Below are 20,392 nucleotides of genomic sequence, written 5' to 3' on the forward strand. Positions count from 1 at the left end.
TGAGAGTACAGGCTGCTGGACCAGATGGGCCATTGGCATGATTTAAGAGGATCATCTTCCATTTATACGTTCTTGGGTATGGAAAGGTTGATGGTGAAATATGACTGTTAGCATTACAAAACAATAATTTATAAATGAGTATTCATATGTTCCATGGCCACAATTGCACAGTTTCACAGATCCTATTATGTTGAAAGCTGTAAGACAACTTTGATCATTCAGAATTAAGGACAGATAAAGATTTCCTTGCATATATTTTGACAAGAATTGTTCTGAGTCTTCTTGTCAGCACATGCTACAAGAGAGTAATGTATGTGTAAACATAAGATTCTTTTCTTCAAAGCAGATAAGTCAATTTTACAAATGAATTTTCAACTATGGGAATTTGGATTCTAGAAAAAATTATAAAAGGCAGCAGCTGAACTTATATTTCCAAATATTCTACTGTAAACACAAAGAAAAGCACGAAATACAGCAGATGACAGGTTTCTCATTTCTTTATTTTTTCTTCCTTACTAGCTGTTCCCTATTGTTCAGCTCAGGCCTCAGAATGATTAAATAACATTTTGGGGAAAAGATGCAGCCCAGCAACCCACCACCGGAGGCTAAGATGGAGAAGATCTCCACAGCTACCATGTATTTTCCCTTGGTGCTCAGGTAGGAAGGAATGAAGGACAGCCAAACACTGCAGAAGACCAACATGCTGAAAGTGATAAACTTGGCTTCGTTGAAACTGTCTGGTAACTTCCTGGCAAGGAAAGCCATAACAAAACTCACAGTTGCCAGGCAGCTCATGTAGATGAGGACACAGTAAAACATTGTTACAGACCCCTCATTACATTCTAGTATAATTTCTTCTGTCATTGAGTGCATGTCCACATCTGGGTATGGGGGTGAGGTTGCCAGCCACACAGTGCATATCCCTACTTGAACTATGGAACAGGAAAGGAGAATGGAGTGGCCTAGAACTTTCCCCACCCATTTCCTCATCCTGGAATCTGGTTTTGTAGCCATGAAGGCCAAAACCACCATGAAGGTTTTTGCCAGGACACAAGAAACAGCAGTTGAGAAGATGATACCAAAAGCTGTTTGTCGGAGGAGGCAGGTCACCTTCTCAGGTCGGCCAATGAAGAGCAATGCACAAAGGAAGCAGAGCAGTAGAGAGATGAGGAGAGTGTAGGTGAGGTTTCGGCTGTTTGCAATGACAATGGGTGTGTCATGGTGCTTCATAAATATACCTAGTACCAGAGCAGTGATCAAGGAGAGGAAAAGAGAGAAGCAGGCTAAACTGATGCCCAAAGGTTCTTCATAAGACATGAAACTTATATCCTTGGGTAGACAGGCATCCCGGTATTTGCTTGGATAGTCTTTGTCTGGGCATTTATTACAGTCATTCATATCTGGGGGGAAAGAAATATATTAGGTCATACATTTGAATTTGGTGAAATGTTTACTTTCTGTCTGTGAAAGTAATGATAACTACAGAGTCTGGATCTATTTAATCTATTTATTTCTCCTACCAAACTGGTTTGCAATCTTCCCCTCTGCACATGGGATGCAATCGTAGCAGCAAGGTGGTTGTCCCTCCTTCACTTTCTTGCTGGATCCTGGAAGACATGTCTCAGTACAGAGAGAAAGAGTCGGAGTCTATTCCGTAAATGAAAGAGCAGAAGGATCAGCAAGAGAACAATGAGTTTGGAAATCTTCATGTTCCTGGGCCCCTCTCTATGTTACTAAGCTGAGTCAGCCTTTCACCAATATGTAGAATGGCTATATTTTTTTAGTAGTAGTAATGGTTGTAGTTATGTCATACTCCCTCTATTGTTCTGGGATGTGTAGGTTTTGTGATTACATAGCAGTTCCCCACATTTAGCAAGAAAGGCAAAATCTTGGGGCTTATCTATCCTCTTTTCTTCAGTTAAAATCAGTATTTTATAATTGTTAAGAAATATTTATAAAATATTTCTAAATATAATATAATAAAATAAAATATTTGCCTTTATTCTTTGAGTGACTTCTAGAAGTAAGCTTTTGGCTCTTAATGTGGTACTTGGATGCTTTGGTCATATTCTACACAGTGACATGTAGTTTAAAAGACAATGAGTATACATGCAGGTGAATATTCATTGCTTATGCAAGACTGAATCACCTTGGAATTATATAACAATTTGGCCCTACCTGATTAAACCAACCATTCCATGTTATGGCATCTTCATCAAGGATGAATGATGGGTCTGGAGAAGCCTGTGGATCTATCCTCCCAACACTCACTCTTTGCAAACTTTGGTTGGAGAATATAATCCAATTGACAATATTCAAGCTAGATACCACCTCACCATGCTGGTTGATGAAGACCACATCTCCAGCCGTATTGTTAAATGAGATACTTCTCAGAAACTGATGGAGCTAGATTGAAAACAGAAAAAGCACGTTTGTAAAAGGCTGCAGTTCTAATACATGGCTAAGGTATCTTTATCCTGTGGGCAGGACCTACAGCAAGTGGTGGGCGGTGACACAGTCAACTGTGAGTGGAGTCAGGTCCAGGGATGGAGAGACCACCAATTTTCTCTCTCCCATATCCCTCTCCCTCTCTTTCCCCGTTTTAACAACCTTTCTTTATCTCTCCCCCCCCCCACCTCTTTTCCTCTGTCCCTGTTCATCTCAGGAAACAATGGTGGGGACAGTGCATTTGCAGTTGGGTACGGCTTGAAGGTTTCCCACAGGTATCTGGTTGGTCAGTGAGAGTACAGGCTGCTGGACCAGATGGGCCATTGGCCTGCTTCAGGAGGATCATCTTCCATTTATACGTTCTTGGGTATGGATAGGTTGATGGTGCCCCCCCCAACCCGCAAAGGAACCCACCAACGGGCTCCGGAGCGAAGAGGGGGAAGTGGTGCGGTGCTGAGAGTCAACTGCTTCTTCTGTGGAGTGAAGCCGCACAGCCGTTGCCGGAGAGCGCTGCCTTTTTCCTGGGACAATTTGGCTTTTAAAACAATCACCATGAGTACTTAAATTTCGGACAATTGGACTCTAAATAAGGACTTGCGAGTAGAAAGGAAAATTGGACTTAAAAGTTTATTTCAATTTGGTACTGAAACGGGAAGGTCTAAACAGGAAGTCAGCCTTCCGTTTCTTTGTAGATAGATTAAAGCAAAGACATGGCAAACTAGAGTTCAGAAAATCGCTTTTAAAGGATTAACTTTCACCATTTAAGATTGTTGAACCCCCTTCGGAAGCAGAAGTGGGGGGATTTTTTTTTTGGACTGTTTAAACCTGCAGAAGTGAGTGTAAAGCAAAGTAATTTTCCACCGTCTTGATCCTGGAGCGGGGTGTCAGGACTGACGTTTTTTGAAGCTCATTAACCAGAGACAAACGTTTTTGACAGATAGCTAAAAGAAGAGAAACATAGTGATTCCATTGCTCCCTTTCACATTTTAAAGGAACAAATATTGACAAAATAACTGAAAAAGGAAACTTTGTTGTTTGATCTGCCTTTATAAGAAAAGAACAAATAGAAGTTTTTCCCCTAGAGGGAGCCTGTGAAACTGTAACCAACTCTGAATCGGGGAGCTTGCAGCTGCTACAGATTACGATCGTGAGAATAGACTTCTGACCTTGTAGGACAATGTATTCAGAAGCTCTGTTGTGTACTCTCTGTAAAACAAGTGCCCTATTGGAACAGCTACATGAGAAGACGGACTTGATGACTGATGCGATCAGAAATTTTGAACAGGCAGTGGGAAATTATATGGAGCCCACCCAGGAATTAAATCAGGAGTATGCCCTGACAGAACAGATGAGGGAAGAGTATGTTGCTGAATCTGGTTAGCGCCAGTGACTAATGGCGGATTCCCTCCGAGCTCCGGAGGGAATCGGCTCTGCGGCAAAGCGGGGACCCTAAAAAATCACAGGTGGAGAAGCCTGTGAACGTGGTGACTCGGCGGGCACCATTTGCGCCCCCTGATCTGCGAAGGAGCCTTTTTAAAGGCTCCGGAATGGGGTCGGGGTGCGGCGCTGTGCTGAGAGTAAATCCTCTTCTTCTGTGGAGTGAAGCCGCGAGCCACTGTCGGAGAGCGCTGACTTCTTCTTTTGAATAATCGGATTTCAAAGTAACAACCCGTGAGTAATCATGGAAATTTGGGCTCTAAAGGAAGAATTTCTTTGAATTAGGAACGAGCGGGGAAGGGCTAAAAAGGAAGTCCGCCCCCCCTCTTTGTAAACATCATAAAGCAAAGGACCTGCTACCTAAGTTCGTAAGAATTTTTTTTTCTTCTTTCTTGCAAAAGATTTTAATTTCCCGGTCTGATATTACAAAATTTTCACTGGAGGATTAAGAACTGATTTCGAGAGTTGAAGTTCCACCCCCCCGGACCCGGGATCGCCCCAAGAGAGAGCCTGATGATGAAGTATTGCAGAGCTTGACAGCTGTCAAGTCGGCTGTCAAGACGGAAAAAGAGAACTGTGTTATCATTGTTTCTGCCGGTTATATTGGTTATAATTTGTTACAATTTGTTGACAATAAGGAAGGGCTGTTACAAAATAACTGGATCTCTGGACTCGAGCTGAGAAGAATATTAAGGAACTAAAATCCCCCTAGAGGGATTTGGCGATATAACAGAAATGGCTGGAGGAGGGGAAATCCAGGATGAATTGGATAGAGCATTTGTTCTCTTGGGAAAGTTACAAGGTCAATTTGATGTTATGGCTACAAATGTTTCAACTTTGGACTTAAATGTTTTAATTCTGGACTTAACAGTAAATAACATTCTTGGATTGGATAAGGATTGGAAACAAGGAGCCTATTTAACTGGACAAATAGAGAAATCTGAGAGTTTTGAGAATATGGATAAGGAGACATATGTTGTCCCTGAAGAAAAGGGAGGAGGAGCTGGTGTGCAGATGTTAAAAGAGAGTTTTACTTTGAGGCCGGACATGGTGGTAATGAAGGAAAATAAAAATCTGATGTGGGAAGCTTGGCCTGAACTGGAGATTGAGAAATGGAGAGATCTTCTTATGTGGAGATCAGAAGACCAAAGGATTACAAATGTGATTAAGGTGGAGGCTAGAGCTTTGGGGACTTTTGGATTGGAAAGGAGCAAGAAACAAGAAATGGAACACCCCATAGGCTCTACCTTTAAGTATGGAGGCCTAGCTGGGAAAAGCATAGATCCTGTTGGGCCGGAGCTTCTCCAAGATTTGGTGTTTAGTATCAAGCTCTATCAAAAAGACCGGCAGAGAGGAACTGAGAGACAATCAAGCGCCTCGGACGTGAGATCTCCAGGCTGATAGTAGATTAAGACTGATGGACATTTTGGGGGACTGAAACCGGGAAAGGGGGGGTGGAGTTTGGGATTCCAAAGGGTTCATAATTACAATTTATTTTGTTGCTTTTATTTTTTCTTATCATTGTTATGTAAATTGGGAAATTCGTGGAAGGGAACCTTGGTCGGCCTTAGAAAAAATGGTTTAAGAATAAGAACTGATGTATAAGTTCGATGATTAAGTTTGGATAAGGTAAAACTGGATTTTGTAAATGAACTAAACTAAATGAAGATAAGGTTATTATCATGGGAATTGGGGTTGCTTGTGTGTAAACCTCCAGCCGTTCCCAACTGCTTGGGGTGGTTGCATCTTTCCCCGGCTGAGCAGCCCTTCTGCGCTGCTGCTCAGTCGCTGGCAGAATCCGTCAGTGGGTGTCTCCTAAATATCCTCCAGCATAAGAATTCCTTAACGGACAACCTTCGCCTTGCCTCTCTGCGCGGAAGCCTTCTGCACAGAGTGGGCGTGCCAAGCGGTGGTCCTCCACTCTCCTCACTGACTTCACTGGAAGAGTCTCGGAGCCTCCCCTCTGAAGTGCTCTCTGCCTCTCCCTTCTTCCTGGTGTCACCGGGACTTCTTTCCCCAGAGGACGTTCTCTCTCTTCCCTTACTAGTTCCCTCTCCTGCAGAATCTGGGAGCCTAGCCTTTCCACTCTGCTCCGATGTCAGTTCCCTGACAGTTATCAAAAATAAACTGAAGAAAGGGATGAGAAACACTGCAAAATTAATGAATGTTAGAACGATGACGGCTTAGAAGCTAGGTGGTTTATAGCAATAATGTTCAAGTTAAAAGAAAAGAAAGGTTAAAACTAAATGAAATTAAGGGAGAGGACTTGCTGAATAAATATTTTGAAATTGGAATACAGAAAGGGGAGGAAGGAGGAGGTCAGCGAAGTAAGGCATAAGAAAATAAGGGATTGAAATTATACTTGTTCTTTTTTGTCTGTGTTTTGTTTGTTTTTCTTTTGTATATAATTTCTGAAACTGCAATAAATATCTATTAAAAAAAAGAGAGAAGACGGACTTGATGACTGATGCGACCAGAAATTTTGAACAGGCAGTGGGAAATTATATGGTGCCCACCCAGGAATCAAATCAGGAGTGTGCCCTGACAGAACAGATGAGGGAAGAGGATGTTGCTGAATCTTGGGCGCCAGAGATGGAGGGAGCTGCGGCCCAGCAGGAACATGAGTTTTTGGATTTGACAAATGAGCTTGGAAAAAGCCAGATTTAGAAAGATAAAGTTTGGTTGGTCTTGGAAATGGGGGGTTGGATAGACCCCCCCCCCCTATGCAGGGATGTTTGGACTTTTCAAGTCTGGTAATGGGCCGTGAGATGTTTGGGGTTGTGGGGGCTCTTAATTTTGGAGGGACTTTGAAACAGGTTCTTAAATACCACATGGAGTTCAGTGTAGACTATGGAAAAGGGGCTGATTTGTCGAGAAGGGTCAAAAACATTGTTAAGCTGGAGTTCCCACAAGTGAAAGGAGCAGGAGACAAAGGAAAATATAGCTATAAATATGAAGAAGAGCCGCGGAAGGGACATGGAAGGGACTTAAGGGCCTCGGATATAAGATTACCAGGTTAATGCACTAGATTGATGGGATAGAAAGGACTGACAAAACCCGGTACCAGGAGGAAGAGACGCTGGATGAAGATTGGATTTTTTTTTTCTATTAGGAGTGTTTTACAAAATTGATGAATGTTAGAAAAATGCTGGAACGAAATTATTTGGCTTTAGTAAAAATATTTAAAGAATTATGTAAGAATATTATGGTTATGAGAAATTGGTAAAAGATTTAAGTTTTAAGCTTTAAGGTTTTTTATAGTAAGATAAGATTAAAATAGATTAAGGTAATGTAATGACAGAATATTATGAAATATGGAAAGGATTTGCTGCGACAATTAACAACTAGGATACAAAAAAAGGGAGGAGGAGGAGGTCAAAGAAAGAAGGTAATGACAGTTAAGGATTTGAGAATATTGGATTTGTTTTTTAAATGTTTGGGGTATATTTTTGTCTTTTGATCGTGTTGTGTTATTTTTGGATTTTGATTTTGATTAATTTGTATTGTTTGATGTGGTTTGTTTTTTCTTGGTTTTTTCTTTCTTTTTTTCTACCTTGTTTTCTTTTGTAATTCTAAAAAAATTTCAATAAATATCATTTAAAATAAAGAAAAGGTTGATGGTGAAATATGACTGTTAGCAGAACAGAACAATAATTCATAAATGAGTACTCGTATATTCCAATATGCTGAAAGCTGTAAGACAAGTTTGATCATTCAGAATTAAGGACAGATAAAGATTTCCTTGCATATATTTTGACAAGAATTGCTTTGAGTCTTCTTGTCAGCACATGCTACAAGAGAATAATGTATGTGTAAACGTATGGTTGTTTTCCTCAAGCAAATAAGTCAATTTTACAAATGAATTTTCAACTATGGGAATTTGGACTCTAGAAAAAATTATAAAAGGCACTTCCGGGTTAGCGCCATCAGCGAATGGCGGATTTCCTCTGATCGGAGGAACTGGCTCTGTGGAAACTGGGTCTTCCCGCCGCGGCGAAGGTGGGGACCCGCTAGAAATCCCAGGCGGAGGAAGCCTGGGAACGTGGGGTTCGGCAGGGCACCAGGAGCGCCTCCCCTACTCACAGGGAACCCCATTTCGGGGTTCCGGAGTGAAGTGGGGTGAGCGGCGCGGTGCTGCGAACTGATTGCTACTTTCACGGAGTGAAGCCGCACAGCCATTGCCGGAGAGCGCTGACTTTTTCCTGTGGACAATTGGATTTAAAACAAGTACCCGTGAGTAGAAACGGAAAATTGGATCAAGAAATATCCTAATTTGGCACCAAAGCGGGAAGGTTCAAACAGGAAGTCCGCCTTCTGCTTTTTCTATATAGACTGAAGCAAAAACCTTGTAAGCTAAAGTCTGGAAAGTCGTTTAAAAAGTCTAAATTTCCTTCATTTATAACCACTAAAACCCCCTTGGAAGCAGGAGAAAAGGAGGGGGGGACTTTGTTTAAGCCTGCAGGAGAGGGAGTGAAGAAAGATAAGTTTCCACCGTCTCAAACCTGGGAACGGGGTGTCAGAGACAGAAATTGTTGGAGAGGTTCACTGATTGTGAATGGAATACTTTGACAGATAGCTAAAGAAGAGAAATAAACTGATTCCAATGTTGCCTTTTGCATTCTAAAGAAACAAAGTATCTGAAAAATGAAAGTAATTTTCCTTTGTTGGACTTGCCTTAAAAAGATGGATACAAATAGAAACTGCCTCCTCTAGAGGGAGCTTGTTAAATTGTTGCTGCAGTCTACTTGAGGACTCTACAGCTGTGAGATTAAGATCGTGGGACCAGTCCTTTTGACCTTGAATAAAAATGAGCTGGGAGGAAGTTTTGGTGCTTGCTTTATGCAAGACAACTGCCTTGTTGGAACAGATGCATGAGAAGATGGATTTGATGAATGAGAAAACGGATTTGATGACTGTTGTGCTCAATAACTGTGGACAAACAGGGAATATTGATACAGAAACCATTCAGGGACCAACTCAGGAACCTGTATTGATTGGGCAAGTGCAGAAGATAATGGAGGAGGTTGCGGTTGCATCTCAAATAATACAAATGGAGAGATCCGAGGCCCTGCAGGAGCATAAGCCGCTGCTTTTGAAGATTGAAGTTGGAGTGGGCCAGGGGGAGTCTGGAACTGAGGAGGTTCTTAACTTGACTTGACTTGACTTCGGAGGGACTTTGAAATATGCTCTTAAATATTTTTTGGATTACATTGATGACTGTGGGGAGTGGGACTGTGGGGAATGGGCTGGTTTGATGAAGGGAGATGGAGATAATTTTGGGCTGGAACCTTTTTTTTTCTTTCCTGTAATTCTGAAACTTTTAATAAATATATATATATATATATATATATATATGCAGGTTTTGGTGTCCTCGGGTGTCTTCCCGTGTAAAAGTTGGGGTGTCTAGGCGACGTTTCGACGAGGTCTCACTCGTCATCTTCAGGCTGGTGCTTTCGGCTTCTTGTTACTGGAACAGAGCGGGATCTCAGTGTTTGAGTTCCTATAAATACTGTAGAGGGGTGTGGTGTATTGCCTCAAAAGTTCTGGGCAGAACTTGAGGCAATACACCACACCCCTCTACAGTATTTATAGGAACTCAAACACTGAGATCCCGCTCTGTTCCAGTAACAAGAAGCCGAAAGCACCAGCCTGAAGATGACGAGTGAGACCTCGTCGAAACGTCGCCTAGACACCCCAACTTTTACACGGGAAGACACCCGAGGACACCAAAACCTGCATTCCTGTACCCGTGAAAATCTACGAAAACATATATATATATATATATATATATATATGGCAGCAGCTGAACTTATATTTTCAAATATTCTACTGTTTACAGAGAAAAGCACGAAAGACAGCAAAGGGCAGGTTTATTATTTCTTTAATTTTTCTTCCTTATTAGCTGTTCCCTATTGTTCAGTTCAGGCTTCAGAATGATTATGTAACATTTGGGGAAGAAGATGCAACCCAGCAACCCACCACCAGAGGCTAAGATGGAGAAGATCTCCACAGCTACCATGTATTTTCCCTTGGTGCTCAGGTAGGAAGGAATAAAGGACAGCCAAACACTGCAGAAGACCAACATGCTGAAAGTGATAAACTTGGCTTCGTTGAAACTGTCCGGTAACTTCCTGGCGAGGAAAGCCACAGCAAAACTTACAGTGGCCAGGCAGCCCATGTAGATGAGGACACAGTAAAACATGGTCACAGACCCTTCATTACATTCTAGTATAATTTCTTCTGTCATTGAGTGCATGTCCACATCTGGGTATGGGGGAGAGGTTGCCAGCCACACAGTGCATATGCCTGCTTGAACAGTGGAACAGGAAAGGAGAATGGAGTGGCCTAGTCCTTTGCCCACCCATTTCCTCATCCTGGATTCTGGTTTTGTAGCCATGAAGGCCAAAACCACCATGAAGGTTTTTGACAGGATGCATGAAACAGCAGTTGAGAAGATGATACCAAAAGCTGTTTGTCGGAGGAGGCACGTCACCTTCTCAGGTCGGCCAATGAAGAGCAATGCACAAAGGAAGCAGAGCAGTAGAGAGATGAGGAGAGTGTAGGTGAGGTTTCGGTTGTTTGCAATGACAATGGGTGTGTCATGGTATTTCATAAATGTACCTAGTACCAGAGCTGTGATCAAGGAAAGGAAAAGAGAAAATGAGGCTAAACTGATGCCCAAAGGTTCTTCATAAGACAAGAAGCTGATATCCTTGGGTAGACAGGCATCACGGTATTTGCTTGGATAGTCTTTGTCTGGGCATTTATTACAGTCATTCATATCTGGGGGGAAACAAATATATTAGGTCTTACATTTCAATTTGGTGAAATGTTTACTTTCTGTCTGAGAAGAAAAGAGCTCTGTTTAAATCAAAGGACATGTTTAGTACTGTTTTATGCTATGCAATGTAGTATTGTTGTAATCTAAGCTTTCTCTATGTCATGGATATGCCACTAAACCACATGAGACCGTGCGGGGAAAAGTAGTCCAAAGTGTTTCTTTCTGCGCAGAAGGTTCAGCTGGGAATAACTCCCTAAAACAGCTAAATGTCATACAAAGGGTTTCACACAGTTTTATACATTTGGCACAAATTCCAAACATTCCATTAAGTTTAAATTTCCTATCCAATTGAAATGCTTTTTCCCCCTCACCCTATTTCTCTTAAGGAACTCTTAAGGAACTTTGTTGTCTCCTTATGATTGGTCCAAATTACAGTTTAAACAATTGAGCTTTCTCGTGCTCTGCTAAACTTTTATTGCAGGATTAGATTTCACTTTAGTATTGTCCAGTGGTACCTTGGGTTACATACGCTTCAGGTTACATACACTTCAGGTTACAGACACCGCTAACCCAGAATTAGTGCTTCAGGTTAAGAACTTTGCTTCAGGATGAGAACAAAAATGTTCCTGTGGCGTGGCAGCAGCAGGAGGCCCTATTAGCTAAAGTGGTGCTTCAGGTTAAGAACTGACCTCCGGAACGAATCAAGTACTTAACCCGAGGTACCACTGTATTTCACTCTAGTTACCGAGAATAGTCTGAGCACAGTCTTAGCATGCTCAGTATGTCAAAACCTTATATGGTTCTCTGTACAGTAGTACTTCAGGTTATAGATGCTTCAGGTTACAGACTCCGCTAACCCAGAAGTAGTAGCTGAGGTTAAGAACTTTGCTTCAGGATGAGAACAGAAATCGCACAGCTGCGGCAGCACAGCAGCAGCGGGAGTCTAAAGTGGTACCTCAGGTTAAGAACAGTTTCAGGTTAAGAACGGACCTCAAAAACGAATTAAGTTCTTAACCCAAGGTCCATTGTATTTAATTACTACAGTATTCTTGAATTTAATTGGTTCAGGGCTATGTGGTCCTGTAAGTGCCACAGCCAGGGCCGGTGCCATCTGAATGTTTATTCACACTAGCCTGGGTGCAGCCTGTGTAAGTCAGAAGGAGTGGCAAGGCCCACTCTAGATATGCTCAGGACGCAAGGTAGAAATGTGCAAAGAAGCATGCTTGGCAAATCACATCATGGTAAACTCTCATCAGGAAATCAATGTCCCCACTGTGGAAGGACGTGTAGATCCAGAATTGGCCTCCACAGTCACTTACAAACTCATTGTTAAAACCATGTTTAGGGAAGACAATCTTACTCGGCTATGAGTGATAGAGGAAGAAGAAGAAGAAGAAGAAGAAGAAGAAGAAGAAGAAGAAGAAGAAGAAGAAGAAGAAGAAATGTTTTGAACCACATACCATCCAACTACTCTCAGTGCATGGTCATTTCCATTTGATTGGCATATTTAGACTATCTTGAAGGCAATGATCACAAAGAGGCAGGATCACGCACGCACGCACACACTATTTTGAAAAGTAAACTCAACTGTCCTTACAACACTTTCAATTATTACTTTTGAGTCTGGATCTATTTAATCTATTTATTTTCCCTACCATCCTGGTTTGCAATCTTCCCCTCTGCACATGGGATGCAATCGTAGCAGCAAGGTGGCTGTCCCTCCTTCACTTTCTTGCTGGATCCTGGAAGACATCTCTCAGTACAGAGAGAAAGAGGCCGAGTCTATTCCGTAAATGAAAGTGCAGAAGGATCAGCAAGAGAACAATGAGTTTGGAAATCTTCATGTTCCTGGGCCCCTCTCTATGTTACTAAACTGAGTCAGCATTTCAGCAATATGTAGAATGGCTATTTTTTTTTAGTAGTAGAAATGTTTGAAGTACAGTGGTACCTCGCAAGACGAATGCCTCGCAAGACGAAAAACGCGCAAGACAGAAGAGTTTTCCGTTTTTTGAGTCGTTCCGCAAGACGAATTTCCCTATGGGCTTGCTTCGCAAGACGAAACGTCTTTCGAGTTCTTGCGAGTTTGTTTCCTTTTTCTTAAAGCCGCTAAGCCGTTAATAGCCGCTAAGGCGCTAAACCGCTAATAGCTGCTAAGCTGCTAATAGCCGTGCTTCACAAGACGAAAAAACCGCAAGATGAAGAGACTCGCGGAATGGATTAATTTCGTCTTGCGAGGCACCACTGTAATTTGATACCCCTCTATTGTTCTTGTATGTGAAGGTATTGTTCCCCACCTGTTAGCCAGAAAGGTGAAATCTTGGGGCTTATCTATCCTCTTTTCTTCAGTTAAAAATCAGTATTTTATAATTGTTAAGAAATATTTATAAAATATTAGTAATATAATATAAAATATTTATAAATATAATAAAATAAAAAATTTGCCTTTATTCCGTTAGTGACTTCTAGCAGTAAGCTTTTGGCTCTTAATCTACTTGGATGAAGAAGAAGAAGAGGAGGAGGAGGAGTTTTAATTTGATATCCCATTTTATCACTACCCTAAGGAGTCACAAAGCGGCTAACAATCTCCTTTCCCTTCCTCCCACACAACAAGCACTCTGTGAGGTGAGTGAGGCTGAGAGACTTCAGAGAAGTGTGACTAGCCCAAGGTCACCCAGCAACTTTATGTGAAAGAGCCGGGATGCAAACCCGGTTCACCAGATTACGAGTCTACCACTCTTAACCACTACACCACACTGGCTCTCTGTATGCATTGGTTATGTTCTACACAGGAACATGCAGTTTCAAAGACAGTGAGTAGACATGCAGGTGTATGATCATTGCTTAGGTAATATTGAATTTCTTTGGAATTATCTAATAATGTGGTCCTACCTGATTAAACCAACTGTGCCATGTTATGGCATCTTCATCAAGGATGAATGATTGGTCTCCAGAAGTTTGTGGATCTATCCTCCCAACGCTCACTCTGTGCAAACTTTGGTTGGAGAATATAATCCAATTGACAATATCTAAGCTTGATACCACCTCTCCATTCCGGTTGATGAAGACCACATCTCCGGCCGTATTATTAAATGAGATACTTCTCAGAAAGTGATGGAGCTAGATAGAAAAGAGAAAAGGCAATTGTTTGGAAAAGGCAGGGTGGAGCATTTTTCCCCCTCTTCCTGTAGGAAAAACCTACAGCAATTGGTGGGGGTGATTCAGTCAAGTGTTAGTGGATTCAGGTCCAAGCATGGAGAGACCATCAATTTTCTCTCTCCCACATCCCTCACTTCGTTTTATTAACCTTTCTTTATCTCCCCCTCCCCACACCACTTTCCCTCTGTCCCTCTTCATCTCCCTCTCCATTTTTTTTACAACCTTTCTTTATCTACCCTCCCCACACCTCTTTTCCTCTGTCCCTCTTCATCTCTGGAGACGCCACAGTGGTGTGCAACCACCTGCTCTGAGGGAGGATTTTGTGTATATGGGATAGAGAGAATGCTGAACATCTCTCTCGACCATTACTGACGCTTCATACCTGTGAATGCAGTAACATATCAGTGGTCTGCAACTTCTTTCATAAAAGCGCTTTTTCATGTCTGAGATGAATGAGCAAGATGACAACACTTTGGAAACCCATACCTTGTGGGAGAATAACAGGCCTCTTCAAGTTGAGGATGTTTAGCCTATTACCTGCCAAAACTGTGGATTTGGATTCTTCCCTCTCCCTCTGTATGCCATTCCTCTGTGCCTGAGTCCGGATGTGGACATGACATGTAAAGCATGGGCCATGGCATATACAGCATTGTGGATACTGTAACTGTGGCCTGTCATGCTCATTTCAAAAAATGATCCAGGAAGGTTCTCCAGCTTCTCTTCTCCAGTGCAAATATTCCCCTCCACCTTGTCTGAAGTGATATCTGGGAATACACATCCAAAGGCCTGTTGCCAGAAGTCCCTGATAAAACCGTCCCCATCTGTGCTGGAAGGGTTTCTGTGCACAACATACTGATGAAATCCTGGTGGGTTTCTGAAGTGAATTTCAAAGGATATAGCACCATTGAATACTCCTGAATCCCAATTCCTTTGATAGACAAATGAAGTGAACTCAACCTGGGCTGTTATTATCCATACTTTACTTTTTATATTGTATGTCATGTCATCATGTTCTGATAGGTATGGAAGAAATCTCATAGTTGCCATGGAATAAGATTCTCCATAGGCAACTATTACATTAACTGTGCTGCTAAAAATTTTATGATTTATACTTGCCCCCTGTTGTAGCATGCCATCTATTTCAGAAATAAAACTTAAAGTGGGGACTTTTTCCAGGAATGCAAAGCAGACACCACTCTTGGTAAATATTGGAGAGATGGTTTGCAGAAATCTTTCTCCATTGTCATTGTCCATTGCAGCGACTCCAATCCACGTCCACCTGAAATGCAGAAGCAAAGAGAGAATTCCCTCATACTGAAGGGCTTCTGAGGCTGCCATCTGGTAGAAGGGAAGACCTGGGCTTTTATCATTCATCACCGGAGCAGAGCCATAAATGAGCTAAAAGGTAAATGGAAGAGTAGAAGAGACAAAGTAGATTCCTTTCGCAGTATTCATATAAATTATGTTAGTCAAATATGCCCTTTGCTAATGTTTCAAGGTTTGTTTGCCTCAGTTTTACAAAAGACACACATGCAGATGAGCTGAAAACTGGGATCATCTCCCTTTTCTCATTTTTAAACCTTTGATTTGATGACTGGAAAGGGAACTGTGTCTGTTTTTTATTATTTTTATGAATCTTTTTAACACATTGCTGTCTGGAGCAGGGCATTGTGTCTACTTCACTTAAAAACAAACTTTTTTATGTCATTGCAAAATTTGGCAGGGTCTTGTACAATGGATAAAACTGAATGGGGGAACATACCATGCCCCAAACAGCAGATTTCCTGGACAATTTCTGGCTTTGTCAGAATTGCAACTTGGGTTAGATGCACATTTCTTCTCTGGAGCTTCGTCTTCATCTTTCTTCTTCATGATCCACATGCCCCATCACACAGCAAAACTGTCCTGATTCTTCTCAGACTTTATTTATGAACATTTATTTCACTTGTGAATCAGCTGCTAACTAATATCATTTTCCTCCTGCAGAACTGGATTCTATCTGCAATTTCCCATAACCTCTCTCTGTCTTTCATTCTGTCCGGTGTGTTAAAGAGGAATAGAATAGGCTCCTACCTGTAAGGTTTTTGTAGCTTTAAGCATTTTCCCCACTTCCCCAGCAGCTTATTTGACATGCTCTCCTGCACTAATTTTTCCATTGGCACCTAAGATCTTATTGATTTTATCCTGTAAGCAATTCCCCCTTTCCATCAGCAACTCATTTCAGATACCCTCCTAATTCAGCAGGAAATGATGCAATATGTTAAAATGTTGGTGAGAGAGAAGCCCACTCTCCCATCATTGGCCTTTGGTACATACTATAAGTGATCTAAATGTGTGTGTGTGTAAGACAGGGGAAAGTTTACATATTTTTTCACGTATTGCAAACTTTCCCTTTATTCAGGTTTGTCTGTCTGTCTGTTTGCTTATATTACAATTATGTACCACCTTTATTTTCAAAGGAACTGAAGGTGGTGTACATGGTTGTCCTTCAATTTCATCTTCACCCTGAACTGATGCCAAGGAACCTCACTCTTCCTCTATGCAATCTAATAGAGGTATTGTACATAGGTGTCCTACCTGTGGAATCTTATAGATATCCAAAACAGTGGCCACATAAAAGGAGATTTTAGAATCCAGTCCCCCAATGACCCCAGTCAGATTATTTTCGACATCACATATATAGTTAGGGACAAATTTCTTCACCATGGATAAAAGCAGCAGTGTGGCAAAATATGTGCTCCTTGCACTGATATAGCTGTCATATAAGTGGAAGCCCAAGGTGATATTGGGTAGGATGTGAGGGTCTTCATTGATCTCCTTGACTGCAAATGCCAAGGCCACGATGTGCTGGTAACCCTTAGGCACCACCCTAAAATGAGAGTTGCAAACTGTATCAGCAGAAACTTCAACAGATCTTTCCTTTTACACAATAGTTAATCATACTGAGTTCAGGGGGGTTTGCACTCTGCTCATTCTACTGTTGAATAGATCTTATCAGTAGAAAGTTCTTCCTGATGTTTAGTTGAAATTTCCTTTCTTGTTACTTGAATACCCTGATTTGGAGCAAGAGAAATCAAGTGTGTTCCATCATCCTGGTGACAGCCCTTGGGATATTTGAAAATGGCTATCATTCCTCCCCTCCGTCTCATCTTAGATAAACATACTAAACCCCCTCATCCGTTCTTCATAAGGCTTGGTTTCCAGACCATCTTTGTTGCCCTCCTCTGCATATGTCTCAGCTTGCTAATACGTATCCAGAACTGGAAACAGGACTCCAGGTGACCAAGGCAGATTAGAGCAGTACTATTGCTTTCTTTGATCAGGACACTATACTTCTGTTGATGTAGATCCCTTGAACCTTTCCACATGAACTACTGACAATCTAAGTGTTCCTCATCTTAGATTTGTGCATTTGTCCCTATTGGAATTCATGTTGTTACTTTTGTCCCAAATTTCTAATTGTTTAAGGTTTATAGTATCTAGAGCAGGGGTTGCGAATGTGGGGCTCATGGGACGTCTTCCCTTACATGTCTGAGGTCTTTTTCTGACACTTACAAAGTCTCTGGTCTCTCTGGTCTCTCTCTGCAGTGACTTCATTTTCATGAGTCAGTGATGGTCGCTGGAATTCACTAAATTCTATACTTCATAATAAGTACCTTTCAGTGCTGAAACAAACTTTCGTCTAAGTTCAGAAAATGAAAGCATCAGAACCTTCAGTTTCAGAGCAGGTTTTTAAAAATTTGTTCTTACTCACACTCTAGCAGTTCAGATAAACTCTACCAAAATTTGCTGTTCAAAAGGCCTCTCCCAGACACACAAACATGCATATATTTCAATACATTTATATTCATTTCTCTATCCAGAAATGGAATTTCTCCTGTATTCTCTTAATTAAGACGAGATTCCTTTCAGTTTTTTGCCCCAGCATAAGTCCCATTCATATCTAAAGTGGATTTCCCCAGGTAAAAGTGTAAAGGTTTGCAGTCTCTGTCATTATTCTGAGGCTGCAACTCTAGGTTTGATCATTCCTGTGCTGTAATAAATGAGTGGCTTAGTTCTTACACAAGCTCTTCATGCAGTGCTGGTGGGGGTTCCTCAGTGAATGTTGCCGGAGAGGAGAAGAAGCCACCATGGGAAACAATGCCACCAATGAGGAACTCTCCTGGCTGATGATATGTGTGAAGTGGGTGGTGTGGACCTTGGAGGATGCATTTCGCTATGTGTGCCAGACATACATTGTAAGAAATCACTTCCAGCAGCAAGAACACTAAAACCACCATTCTCAATACAAAGGCAACTGTCTGTTCTACATGGAACCCATGATTTCTCTGGCAATATTATAATTAGCTTCTCCAAAATAAAAATTGCCTCATTTGAACGGTAGTTAAGTTTCCTGAGACGATGCAATCTGGCAGGATGTAAGATCAGACTTGTGGATCCCAGACCCTATTTAAATTATTCTGGATAATGTTAGTATCCTTTCTGTTACTTTTGCAAGTGGCCCCTGAAAGTCCAGAGGGATTTTTGAGCAGCAGCAGATTTAATTATAGCCCTGTTGATAACCAAGCTGGAATTTAGTTATTTATTCAATGCTTGTGAACCCCTGTGGAATTGCTGAAGAAAATGTGTTTGTCACATATTCGGAACTATTGTGTTAAATTCCCTTTCAGTGGATAATAAGGGGCCCGTGGTGTATTGGTGAAGTTAGAAGTTCATAATAGAAGACCTTGTAAACAATGAGGTCTCCAACATGTAGTACGGTGTTTTCAGCATCTTGAATTTTGACTGAGTGGACCTGGATCCACATCACCCATGTGGCAATGACCCCTCACCACTTTTCTAGGGGGGACTGTTGTGGTCCCTCACTCTGAGCCTCCTTCCCCGATGGCCTAGGCACACAAATTTGCTGGCCTTCGGAGGGGAATTCTCCTTGGTTAGTGGATATCAAAGGGGAGGGGTCTTTCCAACCCAAAAGGCACCATAAATGGGCCCTTCAGTGGTGCCTCCTGGAGCGCCATGCCTTGCTGGCTGTGGCTATTGGCTGCTGCCTTGTCTGGCCTGGCAGTGAGGTTTAAAAGGGTGGTTGCAGGAGGCTCTCACAGCACGGCTGGGTGAAGAGCGACAACCTCCCACCTTTTTTACTTCCATTCACAATTCAGGTCAATTAATTTTCGTGCTTGTAAAATGTATTTTCCTTTTCAGGTCATGATCTAACATAGCTTTTCTTCCTAAGTGTCATTCCATTTAACCACTTCATTTTTCTTCTTCCTGCTGACTTGTTGTGGTTTCTAACAATTGCCATATTTGGAGATGGGGAGGAATTTCCCTGTAGACAAATTGGCCATAGGTTTTGCCTTCATTGTTGCAAAACTTCAAAGCTTTTGGTGGTTAAGCCATTGGGTGTAACCCCAGTCTTCAAGCGTTGGTTGAAGTAGCGCCCCACCAAGTACCGAATGAGCGAGGTATTCTGGGTACTCCATTAGCTCTACCTGCACCCAAAATTACCTTATACAATCAGGAGAGGGGAAAACCTCTCCTTATTCATTTCTCCTTATTCACTTCTCCTATATACTTTTTCCACCATGTGTAAATGCATTGAAACAGTGAATTAAATAACTGACCATTCTAAGACAGGCAAAATCAGCTGCTAGAGGTGGCTACGTCATGCTGTCTAATGGTGGGGATGGCCCTGAGAGGAAACCTGCACAGAAAGCCTTGTTGAAAGGCTTCTGATTGCAGCCTTTACCTCCTTCTTCTTCAAAGCATAAATGGCTGGGTTTTGCAAGGGGGTGACACAGATATGGAAGACAGAAAACACTTTATCGATCATGAACTGGGCTGATGGAGGCAGGTAATTAAACAAACAGAGCCTAAATACATGGTGACCACAATGAGGTGAGAGGTGCATGTGGAGGCAGCCTTGGTGGTCCCTTCAGAGGGACCCTGGGAGCAGATTGTTTAGAGAATGAATCCATATGAGATGAACAGGCCAATAAAAGAAACTAGTGACAAAATTCCACTGTTGGTGACCATCATGACCTCCAAGGGATTTGTGTCAATGCAAGCCAACTTGATGACTCTGGAGAGGTTGAGTTGGTGCCCCATGCCCTCCTGTATGACACCTTTTATAGTGGCTTATGTAAACTCTCTCCTAATTCTGTCAGCCTATGTCAGCTGGTACCATAGGGATTAAGAGGATTCTTGAAATCTCTCAGACCCCACAGTTCATCCACACCCAGGTGAGGGGGTCAAGATTCACAAAGTTGCTGAGTCTGACTTTCCTGCTTTTTGTTGAATTTTAATTGTGTCCAAATACATTCAGTGATGCTGATGTCTCTGGCTTCATCTGCAAACTTATGCATTTTATTTTTTAAATATGTATTCTGCTTCACTTCGGCTAGGGCAGGGGTTGGGGATGTGCGGCACTCCAGATGTTGATGGATTCCAAAGCCCACCAACCTCAGTCAGTATGGAAAATGGTCAGCAATGATGAGGGCTGTAGTCTAGCAATATCTGGAGGGCTATAGGCTTTCCATCCCTGCTCTAGGGGGATTGAAAGCAGATAAGAAG

The 20,392-nt window shown here is 42.0% G+C and overlaps 2 protein-coding genes across 2 annotated transcripts; both read right to left on the bottom strand.

Annotated features, from left to right (window-relative positions):
• Positions 1-498: 498 nt before the first annotated feature.
• On the bottom strand, positions 499-4,934 carry LOC310691559 (vomeronasal type-2 receptor 26-like; the record flags this gene model as incomplete). Its single annotated transcript, XM_083471420.1, has 4 exons — positions 499-1,400; positions 1,521-1,647; positions 2,179-2,406; positions 4,920-4,934. The coding sequence occupies 4 exons, from the start codon at positions 4,932-4,934 to the stop codon at positions 499-501; spliced, it is 1,272 nt and encodes a 423-aa protein (XP_083327546.1).
• A 4,813-nt stretch (positions 4,935-9,747) lies between these two features.
• Positions 9,748-15,214, bottom strand: LOC310691389 (vomeronasal type-2 receptor 26-like). The gene is made up of 4 exons (XM_083471166.1): positions 14,360-15,214; positions 13,556-13,783; positions 12,322-12,448; positions 9,748-10,668 (listed from the first exon to the last, which is right to left on the bottom strand). Exons 1-4 carry the CDS (start codon positions 15,194-15,196, stop codon positions 9,767-9,769), a joined length of 2,094 nt encoding a protein of 697 aa, XP_083327292.1. The 5' UTR covers positions 15,197-15,214; the 3' UTR covers positions 9,748-9,766.
• Positions 15,215-20,392: the final 5,178 nt, after the last annotated feature.

The sequence above is a fragment of the Podarcis liolepis genome, assembly GCF_965112155.1.
Source record: "Podarcis liolepis genome assembly, chromosome: 13".
NCBI classification, from domain to species: Eukaryota; Metazoa; Chordata; class Lepidosauria; order Squamata; family Lacertidae; genus Podarcis; species Podarcis liolepis.